The following is a 24,958-nucleotide window of genomic DNA, read 5'->3' as shown; positions in this document are numbered from 1 at the left end:
GTTGCCAGGGAGCCTGAGCCAGGCCCTTCAGGCTTAGGACTGCCTCAGCTGCTCCAGGGGATCTTGCCTTAAAAACCCTTCGCAGCCCTAAACTAGAGATCCCCAAGGCTGGTCCTATGCCTTATCTTTTTGGTGCCCTAACAACTGGCTCTGTACTGGGTGCATTTCCAGGTGCTCAGTATCTGTGTGCCGAGTGAATGAAGAAAGGGTTGAATGACACCAGACCTCATTTTGGGCACAGACACCCCAACGCCCTCCCTGTCTCATTTAAACAGGTTTTTGTTGTTGTTGTTGTTTTGAGATGGATTCTTGCTCTGTCACCCAGGCGGGAGTGCAGTGGTGTGATCTCAGCTCATCGCAACCGCCGCCTCCTGGGTTCAAGTGATTCTCCTGCCTCAGCCTCCCAAGTAGCTGAGATTACAGGTGTGAACCACCATGCCCAGCTAATTTTTGTATTTTTGGTAGAGATAAGATTTTACCATGTTGGCTAAGCTGGTCTTGAGCTCCTGATCTCAGGTGATCCGCCTACCCCAGCCTCCCAGAGTGCTGGGATTACAGGCGTGATCCACCACGCCTGGCCTTTAAACAGTTCTTAAAGTCTCACCTGCCTCCAGAAAAGTTAATGGTGCTCATGAGAAATCAAACCAGGGACAAAGTGGATTGATGGGGAGATCAAGGCCTCCCTGCACCATAATTCCTAGAGTTACCATCCAGGTGCTGAGCAGAGATGGGAGGGAAAGGAGGATGGGAAAGGAAGGTGGCAGTTTGGGGAAACCTGCCACATGCCAGGAGCCGATCTCCTTGATGGTCAGATAATCACACCCCTGCCCTCTAAAGAGAATGGGTCCCTTTGCAGAAGCAGGTGAATGGGTGGAGAAAGATCAAACCTGAGAAGCGAGAGGGGAGCTGGGGCACCTAACTGGAAAGTCTGAATCAGTGAAGAGAATTAGGGAACAGGTGCAGAGGACCTTGAACGACAGAAAAGCTGTGAGGTTTCTCAGGGTGGCTGATCTTCAGGACTTTCTCTGGCAGCAATGGGTTGTGCAAGAACTGGGTAGCGTCACTTTTGGGAAGAGCCGTTTTGAACTGGCTTCCCCTTTTCACATTCTTCGAGAAATGCAAATAAAGGACGGGGGTTTGTTTTCTGGGGGACTTTTAGCTTCTGTGCTGGGTCTCAGTGTGGCTCCAGCATATATAAGACGATGCCTCACTTCCTATCGTGGGCCACCTGCGTGGTAGGCAGTGGTCTCTCCCTCTCCACTTTACAGATGGAGAAAACGAGGCTCAGGCAAGCTGGTGAATGCTGCCAAGATCACCCGGCTAGTTAAGCCAAAGAATCAAGATTCAAGCTCTCATGCTTGTCTGCCTGCAGAGCCAGTATGCTTTTCCTAACAAGACACCAGACTCTCTAATCTGCTGGTTTGATCACTAAACCACTGTGACTCCATTTCCTTCCCCCCAGGCCCCGTGAAGGCTTTCCCCTCTCCTCATCCCCACTCTGAACCCACAGACTGAAAAGCGTTCACTGGTTCTTTGAAGTGGCATCTGAGCCATTTTTATTGTGAGCTCTGTCTCCATGGCATGTTAATCCACAACAGTGCATCCATCTCAAACCTGGAGTCCCTGGAGTCAAGGGGCCGCTGTTATGTACGCCTCCCTGTGCAATGCCTCACTTCCAGAGGAGAAGCCAGGCCAGGACTGGGCCCTTTCCTACTTCATTTCTGTCCTTTTCTGGGCTCTCCCCCAGAGGCAGAAACTGGGCGTAATATTTGTGACTGGGGATGTCAGATCAGGAGTAGGGGGCCAGAGAGATGTAGAAGGGAAGGAAAAATGATGACAAGCAGATCCCAGGAGGGACACAAGCAGCTGGGGGTGGGGGTGGCCAGTGGCCGTGGTGGGGGCAGGGGGAGGTGTGCATGTCAGGGCAGGTGTTTAGATGGGTTTCTGGGTAGCAAGGAGAGTGGAAAAGAACAAGGACAGGAGTTTTGGAGCGTTGGGGTTACCCTCACCGAAAAGACTGGCTCTGAGCCAGGCACAAGGTTCTCCGCAGTGAGCATGTGTGTGGGGTGTGTGTGTGTGTGTGTGTGTGTGTACACGCATGCGCGGAGGAGGAAGCCGTGTGGTGGTGTCTGGGGAAGCTCTGGGACTTCCCTGGCCCCTGCTGCCTCCAGCGCCTCCGCCGCAGCCCATCCGGCGTCAGTGCTTGAGGATCACATAGTCCACATTTTCTTGCGCCTGAGGCCGCTCCCCGAACCCAAACTGAATCAGCTCTGAGTAATGAATCCCCTCATCTTCTGAAAAATCTGGAATGACGTTCTCATAGTCGCCCTGAGAAAACCGCGTGGTGGTCAGCCTGGCCCCGCTGTCACCAGCCTCCACCGCTGCTTTTCTCTGCATTCTCTCCTTCATTCCACCCGGGGGTCCAAAAGCCCAGGTGGGCATCCTCGTGTCAGGAAACTGGCTGTGGCCAGTATCCAGGACCCGGAGGTACCTGCCTGGCTCTGACCAGCTCTGCCAGAGCAACCGTCTCCAACACCCAACCTCTGCCACGACGGATGCCTACCCAAGTCCTTCCTATGTGGGACCCACCGCAGAAGCCAGGCGCCCGTCCCCAGCCTTCCACAGCCCCACCCTCCTTACCACCTGACGCTTCTGCAACACTGAATAAGTGACTGTGTCATCGCAGTCTGGGGGAGGTCTCTGCATCTCTGAGGTCTCTGCATCTCTGAAGAAAGGGCAGACAGATGACCACGTATGAAGCATCTCCCATGAACTCTCCTCCCTCTCAACACCCAGAGCCCCCAACAGCACCCCAACCTCAGCCCCTTATGTAAAACCTGAGGCCTCCCCAGTGCCCAAAGCTCACAGCAGGAGCTCGTGCAAATGTGTGTGGAGGGAGTAGGCGTGGGTGTGTATCACGAGGTCTTGACCTTTGTAATAAGAACAGACTGGGCATGTGCGCTGCTGACTTGAAGAAGCAGGTCCACTTCCGGAGACTGGCCCTTACCCAGAGGCTTGTTACGGAGCAGGAATGAGGCAGTGCATGTATCAGGGTGCCTGGCATGGGCCTGGCACAGAGGGCAGGCGAGGTTCTCCGCAGTGAGCATGTGTGTGGGGGGTGTGAGAGCTTTTCCTCCCGCCTCCCTCCCAGGGTGCAGGGTCACGCTCCTGGTACCCTCAGTACCCAGTTCGTGGTGTGTTCGTCTCGGGAAAGCGCAGGGTAGCATAGCTAATGCCATCTTCTATCATCGGATTGTAGCATCCCAGGGAGTGGGGACCTTCAGAGAGGGGTGTCCTTCTAACCTGGGAGGGAGACGAGGATGAAGTGCTAACCACCTGTTCCCCAACCCTTGGCCCCTTCCCTGGCCTCTGGCAGCCCAGGTCTCCCCAGAGGACATTTTATCTCCTTCCTTCACCTTGTTTTCCCACTCAGCTTCACGATCTGCCTCGTGCCTATCCTTTTTTTTGGTGGGGGTGCAGAGTCTCAGTCTGTCACCCAGGCTGGAGGGCAACGGCACGATCTTGGCTCACTGCAACCTCCGCCTCCCGGGTTCAAGCGATTCTCCTGCCTCAGCCTCCTGAGTAGCTGGAATTACAGGCATGCACCACCACGCCTGGCTAATTTTTAAAATATTTTTGGTAGAGACAGGGTTTCACCATGTTGGCCACGCTGGACTCGAACTCCTGACCTCAGGTGATCTGCCTGCCTCAGCCTCCCAAAGTGCTGGGATTATAGGCACGAGCCACCGTGCCCAGCTCCATCCTACCTTTTTATTCCTCACAAAGAAGCTCTGGCCACTGGAATTCTCCTGAAGCCCCTGCTGGCTCTGTGTCCTCGTCCAACTGAGAAATAAAGGCACAGGTGTGAGGGTCAGGGACTCCACAGGCTGGAGGCTTCGAGATGGACACAGGTCTCTGCCAAGGGAAAGAGGAGGTGGTGGCGGGCAGCAGGAGCTCACCGTCGCTGGACCTTGAATCCACACATTGCCAGGATGAGGATGGCCAGGCAGGACCCGAGTCCCACAGCCACTCGCCTGCCAATGGTCTCCGGGCTATCTGGGTGGAGAAAGGAGAGCTCTTAATCAGCTGAGAGGCCAGCTCTGCCTGGCAGCCTTTGCCTGGAAGGCATCCTGGACTTCTCTCCGCAGCCAGACTTGTTCTTCTCCCCTGCATGCATGGGACAGGTGCAGAGGAAGAGGGTGACAGTGGCCCCTGCTTGCTCTGGGCCTCCCTTTAGGAGGAAGACACTAATTCTCCTGAGGAGCTGCTTTTCCCAGAGACACGGCATGCCCAGAGCCTGTGACCCGCACTCGCATGAATGGGTGGAGCTCTTCACAGCAGTATGGCTGTGTGATCAGTTCTGAAAATGCACCTGTCTTCCACCCAGCAATTCCACATGGGAATGCATCTTGCAACTGTCCTTGCAAGCATGCCCAAAACAAGAGACTGCAGACCTAGGCCCTGAAGAGGGCACTGGGAGGAGGACGTATGCAACCTTCATATGCGAGGACTCCATGGCCCTGGGAAAAAGAGGAGGCTCTCAGGCTGTCTGCAGAGAGGACGCCCAGGGAACAATGGTTTTATACGATGGGATGTGTCTGTTAGATTTCTGATAACATGTTCCAGATACTTTCCTTTGGCCTTCAGTTGTGCTGGTGATGGTTCCCTAGATTGACTGATTGATTGATTGAGACAGAGTCTCGCTCTTTTGCCCAGGCTGGAGTGCAGTGGTGAGATCTTGGCTCACTGCAACCTCCACCTCCCGGGTTCAAGCAATTCTCCTGCCTCAGCCTCCTGAGTAGCTGGGACTACAGGTGTGCACCACCACACCCAGCTAGTTTTTGTATTTTCAGTAGAGATGGGGTTTCACCATTGGCCAGGCTGGTCTCGAACTCCTGGCTTCAAGTGACCCACCCACCTCGGCCTCCCAAAGTACTGGGATTACAGGCATGAGCCACTGTGCCTGGCCAGGTTCCCTCAATTTAAGGCCATGTTTCCAATTATTAATCTGAAAAAGTACAATAAATTAATTAAATATGTTCCCTATGCTTCCAGATTCTTTTTTGTTGTTGTTATTGTTTTGTTTGTTTATTTTTAAAAAAATTTTTGGTATTTTTTGTAGAGATGAGGTCTTGCTATGAGGTATAGGCTATGTTGCCCAGGCTGGTCTCGAACTCCTGGGCTCAAGTGATCCTCCCACCTCGGCCCCTCAAAGTGTTGGGATTACAGGCATGAACCACCACGCCCAGGCTCCAGACTTTAGACACTCTGTGTATGCATAGATACAGAACAATGTCCAAGCAGTATTATTACATGGAAAAAAGCAGAGAAAATTCCTGGGCAAAGTGTGAGCTCTGCCTCGTCTGTGTCACGAGGAAGCGTGTATGGGCACAGACCTCTGTATGTGAATTGCGCGTGTGAAAAATACCCCTGGGGGAGATGGGATGACTGTGTGCAGTGAGGACCTTTGGTGGGGATAAGAGTTCTTGGGGATCAAGAGTGAGCCACATCTGTCTTTCCACTATTTACCCTTTCATGCTTACATTTTATTTTTTTACCGTGTGCTTGTATGATCTGTTTAAAAATCACTCAAGTCAACTACTCTGGAGGCCAAGGCAGGAGTATCACTTGAGCCCAGGGGGTCGAGGCTGCAGGAGCTGAGATTGTGCCACTACACTCCAGCCTGTGCAACAGAGTGAGACTCTGTCTCAAAAAAAAAAAAAAAATCATTTACATCTTAAAAGATGAAAACAAGGAGCCTGTCAGGGCTGACAGAGACAGAGTAGTCAGAGAGAGAGAGAGAGAGAGAGAGACGGGGACTCAGTAGGAGCTCAGGACTTCTGGAAGGTGGAGCAGCCTGAGAGGGGACCCTAGATGGAGGCAGGAGAGACTGCAGGGGAGGTAGAAAAAGAGAGAGACTGATGACGCAGGACAGGATGACTTCTCCAGCACAGTGGCAAGTGGCCTGGAGCAAGGGGTGTGAATGGGAAAGGGGACAGTGATTTGGGGAAGAAGGGGCCAGCTGGTCTAGAAGGCTTTTTGGGAAGTCACAGGAGCAGACAGGGCCGGAGAGGAACCTGAGAGGAAACAGGGAGGAACTAAGGGCACAGTGGCTCATGCCTCTAATCCAAGGGCTTTGGGAAGCTGAGGCAGAAGTGTCACTTGAGGTCAGGAGTTTGAAACCAGCCTGGGAAACATAGTAAGACCCCATCTCTACAAAAATGTAAAAATTAGCTGGGTGGTATATGTCTATAGTCCTAGCTACTCAGGAGGCTGTGGCGAAAGGATTGCTTGAACCCAGGAATTGGAGGCTGCAGTGAGGTGTCATTATGCCACTGCACTCCAGCCTGGGTGACAGAGTAAGACCTTGTCTCTATAAGAAGAAGGAGAAGGAAAGAGAAGAAGAAGAAAGAGGAGGAGGAGAAAGCAGAAGAAGAGGAATAAGGAGGAGGAGGAAGAGGGGGAGTCAAAAGAAGAAGAAGGAGAAGAAGAGAGAAAAGAAAGGAAAGAAAGGCAAGAAGGAAAGAAGAAAGAAAGGAAGGAAGGAAGGAGAAAGAAAGAAAAAGAAAGAAAGAGAAAGAAAGAAAGAAAAAGAAAGAAAGAAAGAAAGAAAGAAAGAGAAAGAAAGAAAGAAAGAAAGAAAGAAAGAAAGAAAGAAAGAAAGAAAGAAAGAAAGAAAAAGAAAGAAAGAAAGAAAGAAAGAAAGAGAAAGAAAGAAAGAAAGAAAAGAAAGGAAGGAAGAGAGAGAGGGAGGGAGGAAGGAAGGAAGGGAGGGAGGGAGGGAAGGAAGGAAGGAAGAAGAAAGAAAGAAAAAGAAAGAAAGAGAGAAAGAAAGAAAAAGAAAGAAGGAAAGAAGGTCACCACCACCAAGAACAAGAGCAGGAAAAGGCCTTACAGTAGACGGTGAGGGTGAAGAGAGGCGAGTGGCCCTTGCCCACTCTGTTGGTCCCCTGGCACCAGTAAGCACCGGAGTGCTGGACCTTCACTGGCTCCAATCTCAGCATCCGGCCAGAGGAGGGAAGGCTTTGGTTATTCCAGTCAAACCAGGTGTAGCTGGAGACGGGAGGGTTGGCGTCACTCTCACAGGTCAGGATTGCCGTCTTCCCCTCCATCACTTGGTTCCCCTGGCTCATGGACACACGCAGCCTCCTGGGTGCATCTGCATGGCAGGCAGGGGGAGGGGGTGCAAAGTCACCACCAGGCAGGCCACTGGTCCCTGCTCTGCTCCACTCTCAGCCTCTGGCCCCAACTCACATAGCACTTCAAGTGTCCAGGCCTTGGACGCCGTCTGTCCCATGGAGTTGTTTACCCAGCAGCTGTAACTCCCAGCATCTTCTGGGGAGATGGAGTCAAAATTCAGCTGTCTTTCTTTCCCCAGAAGGCTGCCATTTTTCTCCCAGAAGAACTGGACTTCTTTGGGGTGGCTGCTTGAGAAGTCACATTGGAGGCTGACCGAGTTCCCAGAGTGAATCTCAGAAAGGGGCTTGATTTTCCGGACCCTCACACCTCGGGGGGCATCTGGAGGGCAAGGGTCCCAAGCTGACCTCTCCGCTCCCTGTCCCTTTGGCTGTCCCCAGGCCTCCCCTCCCCTTGGCCCTGAGGCTGGCCTCCTGTCCCTCAATTCTCTTGAAGACACTGGCCCAGGCTCTGGCTTCGTCCCCTTCTTCCCCTCATCCCAGCCGGGCCACCTCCCAGATCCCCCTGCCTAGCCCAGGGACTCACACAGGACATTTAGGGTGACAGGGGAGGCCCACGAGCACCAGTTGTTACAAGCTGCGCAGGCGATGGCTGTGTTGTTCCAGCCAACGTTCTGGATCTTCAGCACCCCAAGCGATGGCTCCTCCCAGGCACCACGGGGTTTCCATTCATAGTGGTTAACAATGGGGTTACTGGAATTGTAGTTACAGGAAAGGGTCACTGTGTCTCCTTCTCGAATCGGCGTGGGGTTTTCAATCACCATGGTCACCTTCTTGGGAGGATCTGGAAGAAAGCCGGAGAGGTGAGTAAAGAAAAGCCAGCTGTCCATAGTACCTCTTCCCTCCTGCTCCCTCTTCTCCCGTTACCTGTCCCGGGCATCTGCACAGGTCCTAAATTAATCTAAGGAGGGCTTGTGCTTCCTGCCTGCATCTGTGTGAGAACAGAGACCTTGCCCTGGCTCTCTGGCCTGGCTGTGGTTTGGTGCAGGGGTTCGGGGCACAGCACTGAAGAAAGACGGCTGCCGAGAGGTGCACAGGCATGGGCTGCGGGTCTCAGTTTACGCATCTGTCAAATGGGGTCCTGAGGCCAGGCACGGTGGCTCACACTTGTAATCTCAGCACTTTGGGAGGCCGAAGCGGGCGGATCACCTGAGGTCAGGAGTTCTAGACCAGCCTGGCCAACACAGCAAAACCCCGTCTCTACTAAAAAGTTTAAAAATTAGTTATGCATGGTGGTGCATGTCTATAGCCTCAGTTAGGAGGCTGAGGCAAGAGAATCGCTTGAACCTGGGAGGTGGAGGTTGCAGTGAGCAGAGATCAAGCCACTGCACTCCAGCCTCGGCAACAGAGGGAGACTCCATCTCAAAAACAAAAGGCCACGGAGGGAAGGTGGGGGGTGAGTCCCGAGAGTTCCTAACCTCCTGGGAATTGTTTCAAGAAGGAAATGAGATGATGCCCTTAGAGCAGAGTGTGGCGTGTGGCAAACACTCCACAAACATCGCTGTGGCTGTTGCAGTCACGCATCCAGCTGTCTGAGATGCTCAGGATTTGGGCACCCTGTCCCGTTAGCACATATGACATCTCAGGGTCCAAGGATGAAGCCTATGAGTTATTTTTGTCCTATGCTCTACTCGGTGACAAGATTCACTGTGTTAAAGAGGGTCTCACAATGGAGAGGTAATGAGACAGTTTGCCCCAGTTCTTATCAAAAATTTCAAGACCTCTTTTAAGACTCAGCCACTGCCTAGGTTGGCTAAGTCTCTGTCTGTGTCCCTCATGGAGTCCTGGTTTCTTGCAGTTAATTATTCTTTTTTTTTTGGAGACAGAGTCTCACTCTATCCCCTAGGCTAGAGTACAGTGGCCTGATCTTGGCTCACTGCAACCTCTGCCTCCTGGGTTCAAGCGATTCTCCTGCTTCAGTCTCCTGAGTAGCTGGGATTACAGGTGCCTGCCACCACACCCAGCTAATTTGTTGTATTTTTAGTAGAGACAGGGTTTCGCCATGTTGATCAGGCTGGTCTCGAACTCCTGACCTCAGGTGATCCGCCCACTTCGGCCTCTCAAAGTTCTAGGATTACAGGCGTAAGCCACATGCCTGGCCAATCCTTTTTTTTTTCCCTTTCTTTTTTTTTTTTTTTTTTTTTTGAGACAAGGTCTCACTGAGTCATCCAGGCTGGAGCGCAGTGGCGCAATCACCAGCTCACTGCAGCCTCGACCTCCAGGCTCAGGTGATCCTCCCACCTCAGCCTCCTGGGTAGCTGAGACTACAGGCGTGCATGACCATGCCAGGCTAATTTCTTGTAGAGATGGGATTTTACCATGTTGCCTAGGCTGGACTCGAACTCCTGGCCTCAAGTGATCTGTCCACCTCGGCCTCCCAAAGTGCTGGGATTACAAGTGTGAGTCACCATGCCCAGCTCACACCTATAATCCCAGTCCCAGCATTTTCTTTTTCTTTTTCTTTTTGAGACCCAGGTCTTGCTCTGTCACCCAGGCTGGAGTGCAGTAGCAGGAACACAGATCACTGTGCAGCCTCGACCTCCTGGGCTCGAGCAATTCTCCCACCTCAGCCTCCCCAGTAGCTGGGACCACCAGCACGCACCACCATGCTCAGCTAATTTTTGTATTTTTTTTGTAGAGATGGTATCTTGATGTGTGGCCCAGGCTGGTTTCAAACTCCTGGGTTCAAGAGACCCTCCTGCCTCAGCCTCCCAAAGAGCTGGGATTGCAGGTGTGAGCCACTGCACCTGGCCTCATTCATTCAACAAGCATCTACAGGCTGGGTGCGGTGGCTCATGCCTGTAATCCCAGCACTTTGGGAGGCCAAGGCGGGTGGATCACAAGGTCAGGAGGTTGAGATCTGGCTAACACAGTGAAAGCCCGTCTGTACTAAAAATATAAAAAATGAGCCGGGCGTGGTGGCGGGCGCCTATAGTCCCAGTTACTCAGGAGGCTGAGGCAGGAGAATAGCGTGAACCCGGGAAGGCGGAGCTTGCAGTGAGCCGAGATCATGCCACTGCACTCCAGCCTGGGCAACACAGCGAGACTCCGTCTCAAACAAACAAACAAACAAACCAAAAAAAAAAAGACCCAAGCATCTACCGAGCACCCTCTGTGAGCTAGGCACCCAGCTGTGAACAGCAACAAGCAACAGAGCCCCTGCCCTGAGAAGCTTACAGGTCAGGAGACTCTGGCTGCTCCTTGCTCTTGACTCTGGGACCCCAGAATGCCCTGCACCCCATCTGCCTTCCCCCTTCCCCATCCATCTTCTCTCCCTAGAACCAGAGACTCTGTGGCTACTCACACTGGACATCCAGCTCAGCTCCAGGGCCCCTCTGTCCAGTACCAAGAATGTTTTCTGCCACACAGGAATAAGTCCCAGCGTGCCAGGGGAGGATCTTTGGGATCTGGAATTCCTTCTCTGTCCTTCCCTGCACTTCTTTCCCATTGTGGTACCACGTGTAATTTGTTGGAAGAGGATTGGCCGGTGACGTGCAAATAAACTTGACTTCATTTCCCTCCACAGCCGGTGACTGGACGATCTGAACCCTGGAAGGTTCCGGGGCATCTGGAAGAGGGGGCAGAGGTGAGTGGAGGGGTGAGGAGAGCACCCCCAACCTGAGCACACGGTCCCGAGAGCCCCCGTAGCTCCCCTCTCCGGGTCCACCCCTGCTACCTCCCTGCCTGGCCCATCCCAGCTCCGAGGGGCTCACATTGCACTTGCAGGAACACTTTTTCCGACGTTCCCGGGCCCACGTCATTGGAGACCCTACAGCAGTACCTCCCACTCTGGGACTTGGTCACTTTGTGCAGGGTTAGCGTGAGCGTATTCTGCTCCTTCAGCGGGGTGTCATCCTTGAGCCAGGATACCGTTGTGTACTCCGGGTTGCTGCTGTTAACCTTGCAGGTCACGGTCACAGAGTCCCCCTCCCTCACTATGGCTTCACTGGGAATGACCTCGATCTCCAACTTTGGGGTGTCTGAAGGAGCAGAGGGGCAGTCAGGGAGGGGGCGGGGACTTCTCAGAGGGCAGAGGGTGTGGAAAGTGCTTTTATTCTGACAAAGTGGTGACCTGCCAGTCCCTTCACCCAGGTGATGGTCACGGCCTCCTAACTCGGCTCTCAGCTTCCCCCTCCCACTTCCTCCTCCTGCTAGTCTCCACCAGCAGCATGCAGGGTTCCTAACACCATCCACCAGACCTCACCAATCCTGCTGGAAACCATGAGTGGTTTCCGTGCTTTGCATAGAATCCCAAACCCTCACCTCAGCCCTCAGGATCCAGAGTCCTGCTCCATCTCCTGCCTCCTGTCCTGCTCCATCTCCTGCCTCCTGTCCTACCATGTGGCCCTCAGAGGCCGTGAACTTCAGCCTCTGAGGTCCTCCCACTCCCAGCTCCTGCCTCAAAGCTTTGAACCTGCTCTTCTCTTTCCCTGAAATCCTCCTGTCACAAATATTTGCTGGCCTCAGCCCCTTCCTCCGTTCCAGTCAGCATAAGTGCTCACCTTCTTAGAGAGGTCTCTCTCCATCACTCCCCTCTCCCGGCCTTATTTTTTCCCTAACACACATATCACTACCTATAATAGTGTTGTATATTTCTTTGTTAACATTGCTTTGTTCCATATTCTAATGTCTTGGCTCATGCTCTGTATTTCTTTGTTAATCCATTTGTTGTCTGTCTCTTTCACTGCAGCGCCGGCTCTGTGTGGGGCAAGAGCTTTGCTCACTGCTGTACCCTGCCCCCCACTCTGTGCCCCCCACTGGCAGCCGTAATAAGGCCTGGTGCCTAGTAGGTTCATGATATATATTTATTGAATGAATGAGGCACAAGATAATGATGCGAAAAAAATTCCCATAAAGAGGGGAACAAAAAGACCTAACCAGATAATCCCCAAATCATGTCATGGCTTGAGGATGGACCGTTTTATTCTGTTAGGCTAAAGCAAATCTGTTTCCCAAAACACCAGGGCTGACTAGGCGGTGTGACCGGGGTTGGAGGACGGCACCGTCTGTGCAGGCTTCTGGGTGCCCTGGGTGTGTGCCCCCTGCAGGGCTGGGGAGAAGGTGACACAGACCTTGCCCTTCCCATAGGCACGTCGGGGAGACTCACGCTTCACATTCAGCTGCACCGTGTCTTCGGAGAGGACCTTCCCGTCCACATCGTGAAGCTCGCAGGTCACGGTCTTCCCGTGGTGACTCCACTGTGGCGAGAACTTGAGCTCACTCCAGGTGAAGACAGACTTGGTGCTCAAGGAGGTCAAGGTGACAGCAGCCTGCCTCATTGGAACCCCCTCTAGTAACCACTGCAATTGGATCTGATACCCATAGCAGGAGAAATTCAGCGAGCAGGTCAGACTGACTTCCTGGGATTCTTGAAGTTTTGGAGGGAGCTGGATATGAGGTGGAAAAGGTCTTTCTGCAAAAGAACAGAGTCCATGCTGGAGCCTGGGGGACTGAAGACGTGAGCGTACACTTGGCTTTAGCTGTCCTGTCCCAAATCACCCCTCAGGAACCCCTTGCCACTTCATTCCACCTCTCTCCAGTCCTGCTTTTTTGTTGTTGTTGTTGTTTGTTTTTGTTTTGTTTTTTTGAGATGAAATTTCCCTCTGTCACCCAGGCTGGGGTGCAGTGGCGCGATCTTGGCTCGCTGTAACCTCTACCTCCCCAGTTCAAGTGATCCTCCTGCCTCAGCCTCCCAAGTAGCTGGGATTACAGGTGCCCACCACCACGCCCAGCTAACTTTTTGTATTTCTAGTAGACACAGGGTTTCACCATGTTGGCCAGGCTGGTCTTGAACTCCTGACCTCAAGTGATCCTCCCGCCTCGGCCTCCCAAAGTGCTGGGATTACAGGTGTGAGCCACCACACCCGGCCTCATTTTTTTTAGAGACAGGGTCTTGCTCTGTCACCCAGGCTGGAGTGCAGTGGCGCAATCCTAGCTCACTGTAGCCTTGACCTCCTAGGCTCAAGCAATCCTCTCACCTCAGCCCCCTGAGTAACTGGGACTACAGGCATGTGCCACCACACCTAGCTAGTTTTTTAAACATTTTGTAGAGACAGGGTCTTGCCATGTTACCCAGTCTGGTCTCAAGCTCCTGGGCTCAAACGATCCTCCAACCTCAGCCTCCCAAAACGCTGGGATTAGAGGTGGGAACCACTGCACCCAGCCCAGTCCTGCTTTTCTCCACTTTGAATCACTTTTGCTCACTTGAAATCCTCTCTGAAAGGCCTTGACCACACTAAACCTCCTTGGGAACGGTAATCCACTCTTTTTTCATGCTCATTGCCAGATGTCTGCTTTCTGAATGATTGCAAAGTTCTATTCCCACCACCTCTAAGTGAATTTTATCAGTTTAGTTCACAGGCTTTTCAGCTTTGACAAACTTGTGTTGGTTTCATGGCTTCCTTCAGTACTACAGCCACCCAAACACCGCATTCCTTTAGTGGGGTGGGTCTGTGTGCACCCAGCCTCAGCTCTCCCCAAGGCTGGACCACCTCCTTCAGACAGCGGGGTCTGAAGCTGCATTGCTCACCCCAAACTTAAGACTGCTTAGAACTGCCCATCCAGGAAACGGTGTGGAACGGAGTGCCCACACTCTCTACGGCAGGGGCCCCTCACACCTGTGTTTTATGGGTCAAAGCCACGCCTACATGTGCAGTGCTATAACTGAGCTTATAACTCAGTTATACTGAGCTTATAACAATTTTATGTTATACAAATTGTAAGATGTTCGTTTTGCTTCTTTTCTTTTCTCTTTGTCCTTTTCTTCCTCCATGCACGATTAGTTACATTTGGTCATTTCAGTAGCAGGTAACCATTAATTCACTAATAATTGTTTAACTTACATCCTGAACCCCTGGCAGCTGCCTGCAAGATAAATGAACTTGTCTCTCTTTCAAAGAACAATGATCCTTAGGTCACACAGACCTCCTTGATGACATCCAGAAATTTGATGAGCCAAGAGGCACAACAGCTTTAATGATCGGGAGGTCATCTCCTACACACCTACTTTACTCATAAAAGCCCCCAGTAACGCTCAAAGTCGGGTCAGATTTGAGAGTTTCTCTCTTCTGCCCCCTCGCTTTGGCTAAATTAAATAATCCTTTCTCAGCTTCTAGGCACTGATGTGTCAGCGTTTGGCTGACTACGCATCGGGAGCTCAAACCTGGCCTGTGGGGTTCGACAACAGTGTCATCTAACCTTGAAGAGCTCATGAGAACTTGCCATGAACATTAACACACTGAGAGATTTCACTGGAAAATCTAGATTTCCATCGTCTCTTGAAAAACCAGAAGATCAGGCCAGGTACGGTGGCTCACGCCTGTAATCCCAATGCTTTGAGAGGTTGAAGCAGGAGGATTGCTTGAGGCCGGAGTTCAAGACCAGTCTGGGCCACACAGGAAGATCCATTTCTACAACAAATTAAAAAGTTAGCCGGGCATGGATGGTGGCATGCACCTGTGATCCTAGCTACTTTGGAGGTGGGAGGATAGCTTGAGCCCGGGTGATCAAGGCTGCAGTGAGCTGAGATCGCACCACTGCACTCCAGCCTGGGTGATGACAATGCAAGACCCTGTCTCATAAAAAGGGAAAGGAAGGGGAAGGGGAAAAGAAGAGAAAAAAAGTTAAAAATTATTTTATGATTTTTATAACACAGGTTCAGTTATGGCACTGCACATGTAGGGGTGGATTTGACTCATCAAACACAAGTCTGGGGCCTCTGCCCCAGCGAGTGTGGTTGCTCCGTTCCACACACAGTTTCCTCTATAGGGAGCTCTGAGCAGCCCTAAGTTTAGGGTGAGCGATGCAGCTTCAGACCCCGCTGTCTGAAGGGGGCAGTCCAGTCTGGGAGAGAGCTGAGGCTGGCTACATGCAGAACCACCCCACTAAAGGGATGCGGTGCTTGGATGGTTACTGTACTAAGGCCAAACACGAGTTTGTCACAAAAGCTGAAAAATACATGGTGAGAAAGAAAGAGAGAAAGATCAGGAGATCCGACAACCTTGGAATCCAGGTCTCAGAGGGGCAAGAACTGAGGGTCAGTTGGGACATTCGAGGTCCTGCAGCTCAGACTAGTGCTGATGCGTCGCCATCGTCGCCCGCTGGCGTCCCCTGCCTGAGCTCTGCAGGAAGCTCGGCTTGTGAGCTCTCTGCCAGCAGTCAGGTATTTCCTGCCTCCCACTCACCCCCGCCCAGAGCAGAAGACTCGCTCTCCGAAGGCCTTACCAGAGACATTGAGGTGTATTGGTTCCATCCATTTCTCAGTCTTGGACTCCATCCTCAGCCCCAGCTGACCACTGTCATTGACGTGCACCGGGTGGATACTCAGTGTGCAGTTGTTGTTATTCTTGTCCCCCAGGAATTGCACCCTTTTCTGCCCTGAAGGAACCTTCCCATCCTTTGTGCTTTCATAGAGTCTGGTCCCTTCGAACTTCGAGATGTTCTTGTTATACTCAGGATTGTGGAACAGGATGAAGCTTTCCAGGGCACCATCTAGGACTCTGTAGGTGCAGGGGACCCAGACGCAGGCCCCCTCCCAGGCGTAGAGGGTTTCAGGGTGATCAATATTCCATTTACTTGAGTCAGAGAAAGCCAAGTATTCTAGAACTCACCACAATGATCAGAAAGCATTACTGAGGGGGCATGAGAGCCTTCTTTTACAAATTATTCTTTATTTTAAAATTTGTTTAATTTTTAATTCTTTTTAGAGATAGGGGTCTTGCTAAGTTGCCCAAGCTGGCTTCAAACTCCTGACCTCAAGTGATCCTCCCACCTCAGCCTCACAAAGTGCTGACATTTCAGGCATGAGCCACTGCACCCAGTTGAGAGCTTTCCAAAAACTAAAGAATTCTCTCTGAAGATAGTGGGAGAAATACAGAGATACACAAAGACAGCAGGATGCAATGAGAGAAGAGTATGTATATATGGGAAACATATATATTTGTATGTACATTTATCTCTACACACTGCCACCCCCACCCTACCCTATGTTGACGCCTCTCTGCCTGGGTCTTTCCTCCTCCTCCAGTGCCCACTGACATCCCAGAACCCCAGTACTGGCCCAGGCCACAGTCCTTACCCAGGAGCAGGAGCCAGGGGCCGAGGAGATGCATGGTGTCGTGTCTGGGTGGAAGCCTGAGCAGGGGAGAGTTTGTCTTTGAGCCATCTGGCCACTTACTTCTTCCACATGGCTTTTCTTGCTCACCCACTGAACTCCGACCCTTCCCCTGGATCTGGGAGGACTGGGTCTGGTTGCATTGCGGGGATGTGGCATTTGAGATGCTCACGGAGTTCTTTCCTTTTTTAGAGACAGAGTCTTGCTCTGTCTCCCAGGCTAGAGTGCAGTGATGCAACCTCCGCTCACTGCAACCTCTGCTTCCCAGGCTCAAGCACTTCTCTGACCTCAGCCCACCAAGTAGCTGGGTAAAGGCAGGTGTCATCACGCCTGGCTGATTTTTGTATTTTCAGTAGAGATGGGGCTTCACCATGTTGGCCAGGCTGGTCTTGAACTCCTGACCTCAGGTGATCTGCCAGCCTCGGCCTCCCAAAGTGCTGGGACTACAGGCGTGAGCCACCACTTCTGGCTGGGAGTTTTTTCTGGGTATGCTGTGCCTCTCCTTCAAACTGAGAGCCCTGTGAGGGCAGCCTCTCTCTCTTCCCAGAACTCCTTCCTTTCTTCCTTCCTTCCTTCCTTGCTTCCTTTTTTCCATCCATCCATTCATCCATCTCTAATTTGACAAACTTCCTGCCTGGCTCGCAGGCTTTGAGTGGCACCAGACCACTGAGTGCCTTGAATGCCAGGCCCCGGATAACATGGAGCTCTCTCTGGTGCTACTCATCAAGGATTATACTCAGGGACAGACATGGTCAAAACTTGGTTTGAAAGACCAGGTAAAAAGGAATTCTAAAACCAGTAACAAAGTATGGGTGAGCCAGGGGCAGTGACTCACACCTGTAATCCCAATACTTTGGGATGCCAAGGCAGGCAGATCACTTGAGGTCAGGAGTTCAAGACCAGCCTGGCCAACATGGCAAAACCCCATCTTTACTAAAAAATGCAAAAAATTAGCCGGGCGTGGTGGCACACACCTGTAATCCCAGCTACTCGGGAGGCTGAGGCAGGAGAATTGCTTGAACCTGGGAAGTGGAGGTTGCAGTGAGCCAAGATCGTGCTACTGTACTCCAGCCTGGGTGACAGACCCAGATCCTGTCTCAAAACAAAAACAAAACAAAAAATAAAGTGTGACACCAGGAGAGCATTTTGAGGGGTCTGGAAGGTCTCTGGAGAATGCCCCACAGGCCAGGTAGGAAACGTAAATCAATCAAGTGGGGACAAAGGTTGTACCTCCTCTAAAGTTGGTAGCTCTCTCAGTTCCAGTCAGTTATTGCCAGACGGAACCTGAGCTCAGCACTGTCTGATCTTCCACTGTTTTAAGAGAAGTAAGAAGCTAAACTTCTATGTGGAATGACCTACTTAAAAAGAAAAATAGACCAAGGAGAAGTGGCCAATGTAGGAGGATTACTTGAGGTCAGGAGTTTGAGACCAGCCTGGGCAACATAATAAGACCACGTCTCTACAAAAAAAGTTTAAAAATTAGCCAGGCATGGTGGCGCACACCTGTGGTCTCAGCTAATTAGGAGGCTGAGGTGGGAGGATCAGTTGAGCCCAGGAGGTCAAGCCTGCAGTGAACGGTGATCTCCCCACTGCACTCCAGCCTGGGCAATAGGGCAAGACCCTGTCTTGAAAAAATAAAAAATACATAAACTAAAAATATGCAGAGCTGGTCAAACAAAACCTATCTGTGGGTTAGGTTCTGCAATTGCTGCCCATCTTTCTCTCTTTCTCTGCAATGAGCTTATCCTCCACCATCCCTGACCTCTGCATAGAGTTATATTTACATAGAGTTAAATTTAAGTCCCAATTTACATGATCGTGGCCCTCTGTGCTGGTCCCCGGGGACCCCGAAGGATGTGACAGCAGAGTGTGTCTCCGGTCTCAGCACCAACCCAAGTCCCTCCCACTCACCTGCCAACATTTCCCACGCATCAGTGTTCCTCTCTCTCTCTGTGTTTATCTCCTCGGGCCACATGGCTCATGCCGAGGGCTGCCGGGTATCAGTTCATGGGTGTGGGGAAAGCTAAGCTGCTTGTGGACAGCAGGAAGGGGGTCTGGCTTGACCTGAGCATGAATTTGGGGTGCAGGGTCTGAAGCTGAGGCAGATTCCGCAGGCAGAGTTGACATGAGCCCTGCAAGTGCTCATAATGTCACATGCAAAAAACATCTTCAAGGTCACATACACTTGAGAAAGGCAGGGTTAAAGAGTTAAGTAAAATTATTATTATTATTATTTGAGACAGAATCTCATTCTTCTGTCATCCAGGCTGGATTGCTGTGGTGTGATCTCAGTTCACTGCATCCTCTGCCTCCAGGGTTCAAGTGATTCTCCTGCCTCAGCCTCCTGAGTAGCTGGGACTACAGGCATGTACCACCACACCTGTCTGATTTATTTGTTTGTTTGTTTTAGTAGAGATGGAGTTTCACCATGTTGGCCAGGCTGGTTTCAAGCTCCTGACCTCAGGTGATCCCCCCAACTTGACCTCCCAAAGTGTTGAGATTACAGGCGTGAGCCACTGCACCTGGCTTAAGTAAGATTCTTTATTGCAGAGCTTTAAAAACCTTTTAGGAACCTCTATCTACACCATTAATCTCTAGATATGGGGATTAGAGTATAGTATAATACATTGTCCATACTTCTTTGACCATGGGATCTATTTTACATGTTCCATAAAAAACTTTGCAGGGTTGCAGGACCAGTGTTCTTTGAAATCCCCTTAAGGTTACCTAACGGGTAACAAGGGCTGTGGCAAGGAATAGACTCTGTTTCCTGCAGCCGACACTTGCCTCCAGGAGCCAGGCCATCTTCCCTCCTCTGCTGGCACCCTCCAGCCACACCCTGCCCTGGGCCGGGCTGGAGCATCCCAGCATGAGTGGGAGGTGAGTGTCTCCAGAGCAGGGCTGTGTGCTGCCTCAAGGAGCTCCAGGAGTCTCTGGAGCACAGGAGTAGGGCCCCAGGCCCGGGAATTGGAAGGCTGAGGGTGGGGTGGAGGTTAGGGACAGCAGTTATTATGCACAGAGGCTTAGGACAGGGCCATGCTGTCTAGACCTCCTCAGTCCAGGCCTGTTGAGGGCCTTGCAGAACCTTGGGGCCGGCCTCCCTGGCTCCTTCTTCCCTCCTAGGCATCCAGTAACCTACCCTACTCTCAGAAGACTCAACAGGCCTGGCAAGGAGGATGCTCAAGACAGGGGTCTGTCTACAACCTGTTGTAACACAGGTAAGAGAGAGCCAGGGAGGTCCCCGCTGTATTCCCAGCTCTGGGAGGTATGCCTGGCCTATAACTGCTGTTCCATAATAATTTGCTTGTTGAATGCAAAATAAAAGCAAAATGGTTTTTACCTCTTTCCGCGTGTCTTCCCTCTTCAGGGACCCTGGCAGCATCTGAGAGCAAAAGGAGAAGTACAGTAAAGTCTCTGGTGACAGAGGTTTCCCCTCCATGGCCACACCCCCTGCTTCTCTATGGCTCTGAGGGGGACCAAGTAGCATCACGATCCGGGGAGTGGGGAAAAGAGACGAATGAGGGGGATGCGGTCTCGGAGTCAGATCCGGAAGACTCGAGTATGTATGGGCAGTTCTTCCTTTCAGTGTGTGGGTTTGCAATATCAGATCAGTTTCAGAATGGGCTCCTCCACAACTCCCCCTCTACCCAGCTCTCAGGAAATGTGAATGACTCAAGTCAAGCAGGAGAACTGGAGCCCACTGAAAATGGCACAGGCCCACCTGAAAGTATTTGTAGTTTAGTGACACCATCCAGTTATTACCATTTACACTCTTTTCATCAGAGGCGTAAGTGGTGGGGAATCTGACCACCTACACTGAAGCCCCCAAAGATTGAGGGAGGAGCACATAGATATTGAGGAGGAAAAAGATATCTCGGCCGGGAGCGGTGGCTCATGCCTGGAATCCCAACACTTTGGGAGGCTGAGGTGATGGATCACTTGAGGTCAGGAGTTTGAGACCAGCCTGGCCAACATGGTGAAATGCCGTACCTACTAAAAATACAAAAAATTAGCTGAGCGTGTTGGCAGGCGCCTGTAGTCCCAGCTACTCAGGAGGTTGAGAAGGAGAATCACTTGAGCCCAGGAGGCGGAGGTTGCAGTGAGAAGAGATCGCATCACTGCACTCCAGCCTGGGCAACAGAGTGAGACTCTGTCTCAAAAAAAAAAAAAGAAAGAAAGAAAGAAAGGAAAATAAAAGATATCTTGTAGGGCTGGGCATGGTGGCTCACGCTTGTAATCCCAGCAGTTTGGGTGGCCAAGGTGGGCAGATCGCCTGAGCTCAGGAAATCAAGACCAGCTTGGGCAACCTGGTGAAACCCCATCGCTACTAAAAAAAAAAATCCAAAAATTGGCTGGGCATGGTGGCAGGTGCCTGTGGTCTCAGCTACTCAGGAGGCTAAGGCAGGAGAATCACTTAAGCCTGAGAGGCTGAGGTTGCAGTAAGCAGATCGTGCCGTTGCACTCCAGCCTGGGTGACAGAGCCAGACCCTATCTCAAAACAAAACAAAACAAACTAAAAAAGGTATCTTGTAGGAAGTGTTACTGAATGGAGAATCTTGAGGCTGAAACCTCATCACGTTTATAATCTTGTAGCCAGCGAGTGTCTCAGGAGCAGAACAGATAGCAGTGGAAGCCATGCACATCCTACAGATGATGAGGGATGTGCTGAGAGGTCTTCACTCCAGCACCACTGCCCTCCACAGGCAGCTGGCCATAGGGAGGGAAACAGAGAGAGGGAAGAACACCTTCTTCCAAAAGCACCGATGGGGCTGGGTGTGGTGGCTCAAGCCTGTAATACACTTGGGGAGAGCGAGGCAAGAGGATCGCTTAAGGCCAGAAGTTTGAGACCAACCTGAGCAACACAGCAAGACTCTGTGCAGCTACCCAACAAAAACAAAAAATGAAAAGTAGCTGGGCATGGTGGCATGTGCCTGTGGTCCAAGCTACTTGGGAGGCTGAAGCAGGAGGATCACTTGAGCCTGGGAGTTTAAGGCTGCAGTAAGCCATGATAGCACCACTGCACTCCAGCCCAGGCAACAAAGTAAGACCTTGTCTCAATGAATAATAAATAAATAAAATGAACAAAAAGCTGTGATGTTCTGGAAAGATGGAGTAGATGTATTTATTTATTCTGCCAAGTATAACTGAAAACCTTGAACATGACAAGATAAGCATAAGAAGACTGAAAGATGGAGAGAAGCAGACTGGTTAGGGACCTCGAGACTTAAGGAACAGTGATGAATTCCCTGGGATTTGTCTTTGACTCATATATCTCAGGGTGAATATTGACGAAGCCAACAACTGAAAATGCCAAGGGGCACAAACAAAACAAGTCCCAACAAAACAAGTTCTAGCAAAACTATGATTTTCTAGCCAAAGAACAAGGAAAGGGGCATCCTAGAAAGACAGAGCTCTTTTAGTCAATACCTGCTCTGCTCCTGCCAAGTTCCATCCTCACCCCTGTCAGCAAAGGCTGGGTGGGAAACCTGGACTTTCACCCTCACCAGGCTGTAACAAAGAACCCTAGGACACTCCCATACTCAGTCGGAGTGATGCCAGAGTTGGAGCTGGGACCTTCACCCCTACTGGGATCACCCTCTCCCAGTGTGGTGTTGGTGGAGACCGTGTGGGCAGCGTGGATATCCTCTGCCACCCCAATGCAGAAATGAGGCCTTTCCCCCATCCCCACTGGAGTAGTGTCAGAGGGGGCCTAGTGGAGAGTTGGGACTTTCACCACCACTCAGTGGTAACAAGCGCCACTCTCTGTCTCTGACACACACAGAGTCAGAAAGCCACATAAGGAGCAGTAATGAAGCAACCCTCCCACTCCCAGCCTGGGCGTTGTCGTGGATTCCTAGTGGGGAACCTGAACTTCCACCCTTACCTAACAATAACATGGAGGCCTCATCTCTCCCAATCCCCCAGGTTCAAGAAAGGCTGAATGGAGAACCTGGACTTTTATCCCTGTCTAGAAGCAATGAGGCAGTGCCCCACTTTATTTCGCTGGAGCAGTATAAAGGGAAGCCCGCTAAAACAAAAGATTTAAATAAGATCCAAAGTCTTATAACATAGTGCCCAGAATATCCTGACTTCAATGGCAAATCACTTGTCATACTAAGAATCAGGCATTCTCAGACTGAGTAACAAAAGATAATTAACAGACACAAGCATCAAGACAACACAGATGTTAGAATAATCTGACAAAGATTTTGGAGCAGCCATCATAAAAATGTTTCACTGGGAAATTATAAATGTGCTTGAAACAAATAAGGTAATAAAAAGTATCAGCAAAGAAATAGAAAATATAAAGGAGAACCAAATGGAAACTTTAGAACTAAAAAATACAAGAGCTGAAATAAAAACCATAATGGATTGGCTCAATAGCAGAATGGAGAGTGTAGAAGAAAGAAGCAGTGAAACAAAACATATAACAATAGAAATTACCCATTCTGAACAATGGAAAGAAAATAGATGAAAGGAAATGGAACAGCCGGGCGCGGTGGCTCAAGCCTGTAATCCCAGCACTTTGGGAGGCCGAGACGGGTGGATCACGAGGTCAGGAGATTGAGACCATCCTGGCTAACACGGTGAAACCCCGTCTCTACTAAAAAATACAAAAATCTAGCCGGGCGAGGTGGCGGGCGCCTGTAGCCGGAGGCTGAGGCAGGAGAATGGCGGGAACCCGGGAGGCAGAGCTTGCAGTGAGCTGAGATCCGGCCACTGCACTCCAGCCCCGGTGACGGACCAAGACTCTGTCTCAAAAAAAAAAAAAAAAAAAAATGGAACAAAGCCTCAAGGACATGTGTAACTATAATAAAAGAAGATCTAACATTTTGTCATTGAAGTCCCAGAAGGGGAGGTAAAGGAGGGTGGGCCTTAAAAAAAAATTCCAAGAAGTATTGGCTGCAAATTGTCTTCATTTGACAACATACATACACAACATATGTCTACCGATTCAAGAAGCTGAGTGCATCACAAACAGGATAAATCCAAAGAAATTCATGCCAAGACACATCATAGTCAAACTTCTAAAAACAAGAGGCAGAGAAAATTCTTGAAAGCAACCACATAAAAATGACACATTACCTATACCAGGAAGACTGTTCAAATAACAGTGGGTTTCTCATCAAAGACTATGGAGTCCATAAGAAAGTGACACAATATTTTTCAGGTGCTCAGAGAACTGTCAATCTGGAATCAGTCCTGTATCTAATGGAAATACCCTTCAGGAATGAAGGGGACATCAAGACATTCTCAAACGAAGGAAAACAAAGAGAATTTTTGTTCAACACAGACCTACCCTAAAATTATGGCTAAAGGCAATTCCCTGAACAGAGAGGAATTAATTTTTTTAAAAAAGGAATCTTGGAATACCAGCATGGAAGAAAGAACACTTGTTGAATGCAAAAAAAGAACAAAATGGTTTTTACCTGTTTCCTCACATCTTCCCTCTTCAGGGGCCCTGGTAGCATCTGAAAGTAAAAGGGAAAGTACAGTAAAGTCTCTGGTGACAGAGGCTTACCCTCCATTGCCACCCCCTGCCTCTGGAAGAGCAAACCTATGGGTAAATACAATAGACTCTTCTTTTCCTCTAGAGTTTTCTAAATTACGTTTGACAGTCAAAGCAAAAACTGTAACACTAATTCTGTTCTCAGTGTATGTAGATAAAATATTTAAGCAATTATCCTATAAATGGGAGAAGAGAAAGGGTTGTAAAGGGAAGTAACTGGTAGAGTGTTGAAACCAGTAGACTCTGATAAATTATGTATGTTGTAATACCTAGAGCAACCTATAAAAAAGCTATACAAAGTAATATACCCAAAAACACTACAGATAAATCAAAATGGAATTCTAAAAAACTGTTCAAGGAACTCACTAGAAGCTGGAGAAAAGAAAAAAGAATCAAAGAAAATAAGAAATAAAATGACACACATCAGCCTTAGCATATAAGTGATTACATTAAATGTAAATGGCCTGAATAAATGCTGTTTACAAGAAAATAGCTTGAAGGCTAGGTGCAATGGCCCACACCTATAGTCTCAGCACTTTGGGAGGCCAAAGTGGATGGATCACTTGAGGCCACGAGTTCAAGACCAGCCTGGCAAACATGGCAAAACCCTGTCTCTACTAAAAGTACAAAAAAAATTTGCCAGGCATGGTGGTGCATGCCTGTAATCCCAGCTACTCGGGAGACTGAGGTGAGAGGATTGTTTGAACCTGGAAGGCAGAGGTTGCAGGGAACCAAGATCATACCATTGCACTCCAGCCTGGATGACACAGCAAGACCCTGTCTCAAAAATAATAATAATAATAATAATAATAACAACAACAACTTCAAATATAATGATATAGGAGAGTTAAGCATAAAATAATGGAAATAGATATACCACACAAAAAGTAGTCAAAAGAAAGTAGGAGTGGCTATATTAATAACAGATAAAGTAGACTTCAGAGCAAAGAAAATTACCAAGGCCAGAGATGGACATTATATAATGTGGGAAAAGTCAATCCACCAAGAAGACATAACCATCCTAAATATGTATGCACCAAACAACAGAGCTGAAAAATATATGAAGTAAAACCCAGTAGAAATAAAAAGAGAAGGCCAGGCACGGGGGCTCAAGCCTGTAATCCCAGCACTTTGGGAGGC

The 24,958-nt window shown here is 50.1% G+C and overlaps 1 protein-coding gene and 1 pseudogene across 7 annotated transcripts; both read right to left on the bottom strand.

The window, feature by feature from the left end:
• Positions 1 to 1,529: 1,529 nt before the first annotated feature.
• On the bottom strand, positions 1,530 to 19,713 carry CD22 (CD22 molecule). 7 transcript variants are annotated; one of them, XM_011947906.1, is made up of 14 exons: positions 19,649 to 19,710; positions 16,273 to 16,328; positions 15,420 to 15,800; positions 12,304 to 12,609; positions 10,910 to 11,176; positions 10,501 to 10,764; positions 7,723 to 7,980; positions 7,255 to 7,518; positions 6,896 to 7,159; positions 3,960 to 4,056; positions 3,768 to 3,843; positions 3,185 to 3,303; positions 2,641 to 2,725; positions 1,530 to 2,328 (listed from the first exon to the last, which is right to left on the bottom strand). In XM_011947906.1, exons 2-14 carry the CDS (start codon positions 16,304 to 16,306, stop codon positions 2,197 to 2,199), a joined length of 2,547 nt encoding a protein of 848 aa, XP_011803296.1. In that variant the 5' UTR covers positions 16,307 to 16,328; positions 19,649 to 19,710; the 3' UTR covers positions 1,530 to 2,196. The 7 variants fall into 7 exon arrangements, with proteins under 7 accessions (XP_011803296.1, XP_011803333.1, XP_011803305.1 ...); XM_011947943.1 differs by having other exon boundaries at positions 12,304 to 12,496; positions 15,420 to 15,794; positions 19,649 to 19,692; XM_011947915.1 differs by having other exon boundaries at positions 15,420 to 15,794; positions 16,273 to 16,441; positions 19,649 to 19,686.
• Positions 18,968 to 19,690, bottom strand: LOC105515975 (annotated as a pseudogene).
• Positions 19,714 to 24,958: the final 5,245 nt, after the last annotated feature.

Source organism: Colobus angolensis, unplaced genomic scaffold, assembly GCF_000951035.1.
Source record: "Colobus angolensis palliatus isolate OR3802 unplaced genomic scaffold, Cang.pa_1.0 Scaffold107, whole genome shotgun sequence".
Lineage (NCBI taxonomy): Eukaryota > Metazoa > Chordata > Mammalia > Primates > Cercopithecidae > Colobus > Colobus angolensis.
Note: the sequence above shows the minus strand (reverse complement) of the source record. Positions and strands in the feature narration are given on the sequence as shown.

What these genes read in the sequence shown, in the direction of transcription:
- CD22 (XM_011947906.1), bottom strand. Translation starts at nt 16,306, where the DNA reads ATGCATCTCCTCGGCCCCTGGCTCCTGCTCCTGG. An exon ending in GGTGCAGCTGAATGTGAAGC is followed by an intron (nt 11,177 to 12,303) that starts GTGAGTCTCCCC and finishes CTGCTCCTTCAG; the next exon opens with ACACCCCAAAGTTGGAGATC. An exon ending in TCTTTGTGAGGAATAAAAAG is followed by an intron (nt 3,304 to 3,767) that starts GTAGGATGGAGC and finishes TCTCCCTCCCAG; the next exon opens with GTTAGAAGGACACCCCTCTC.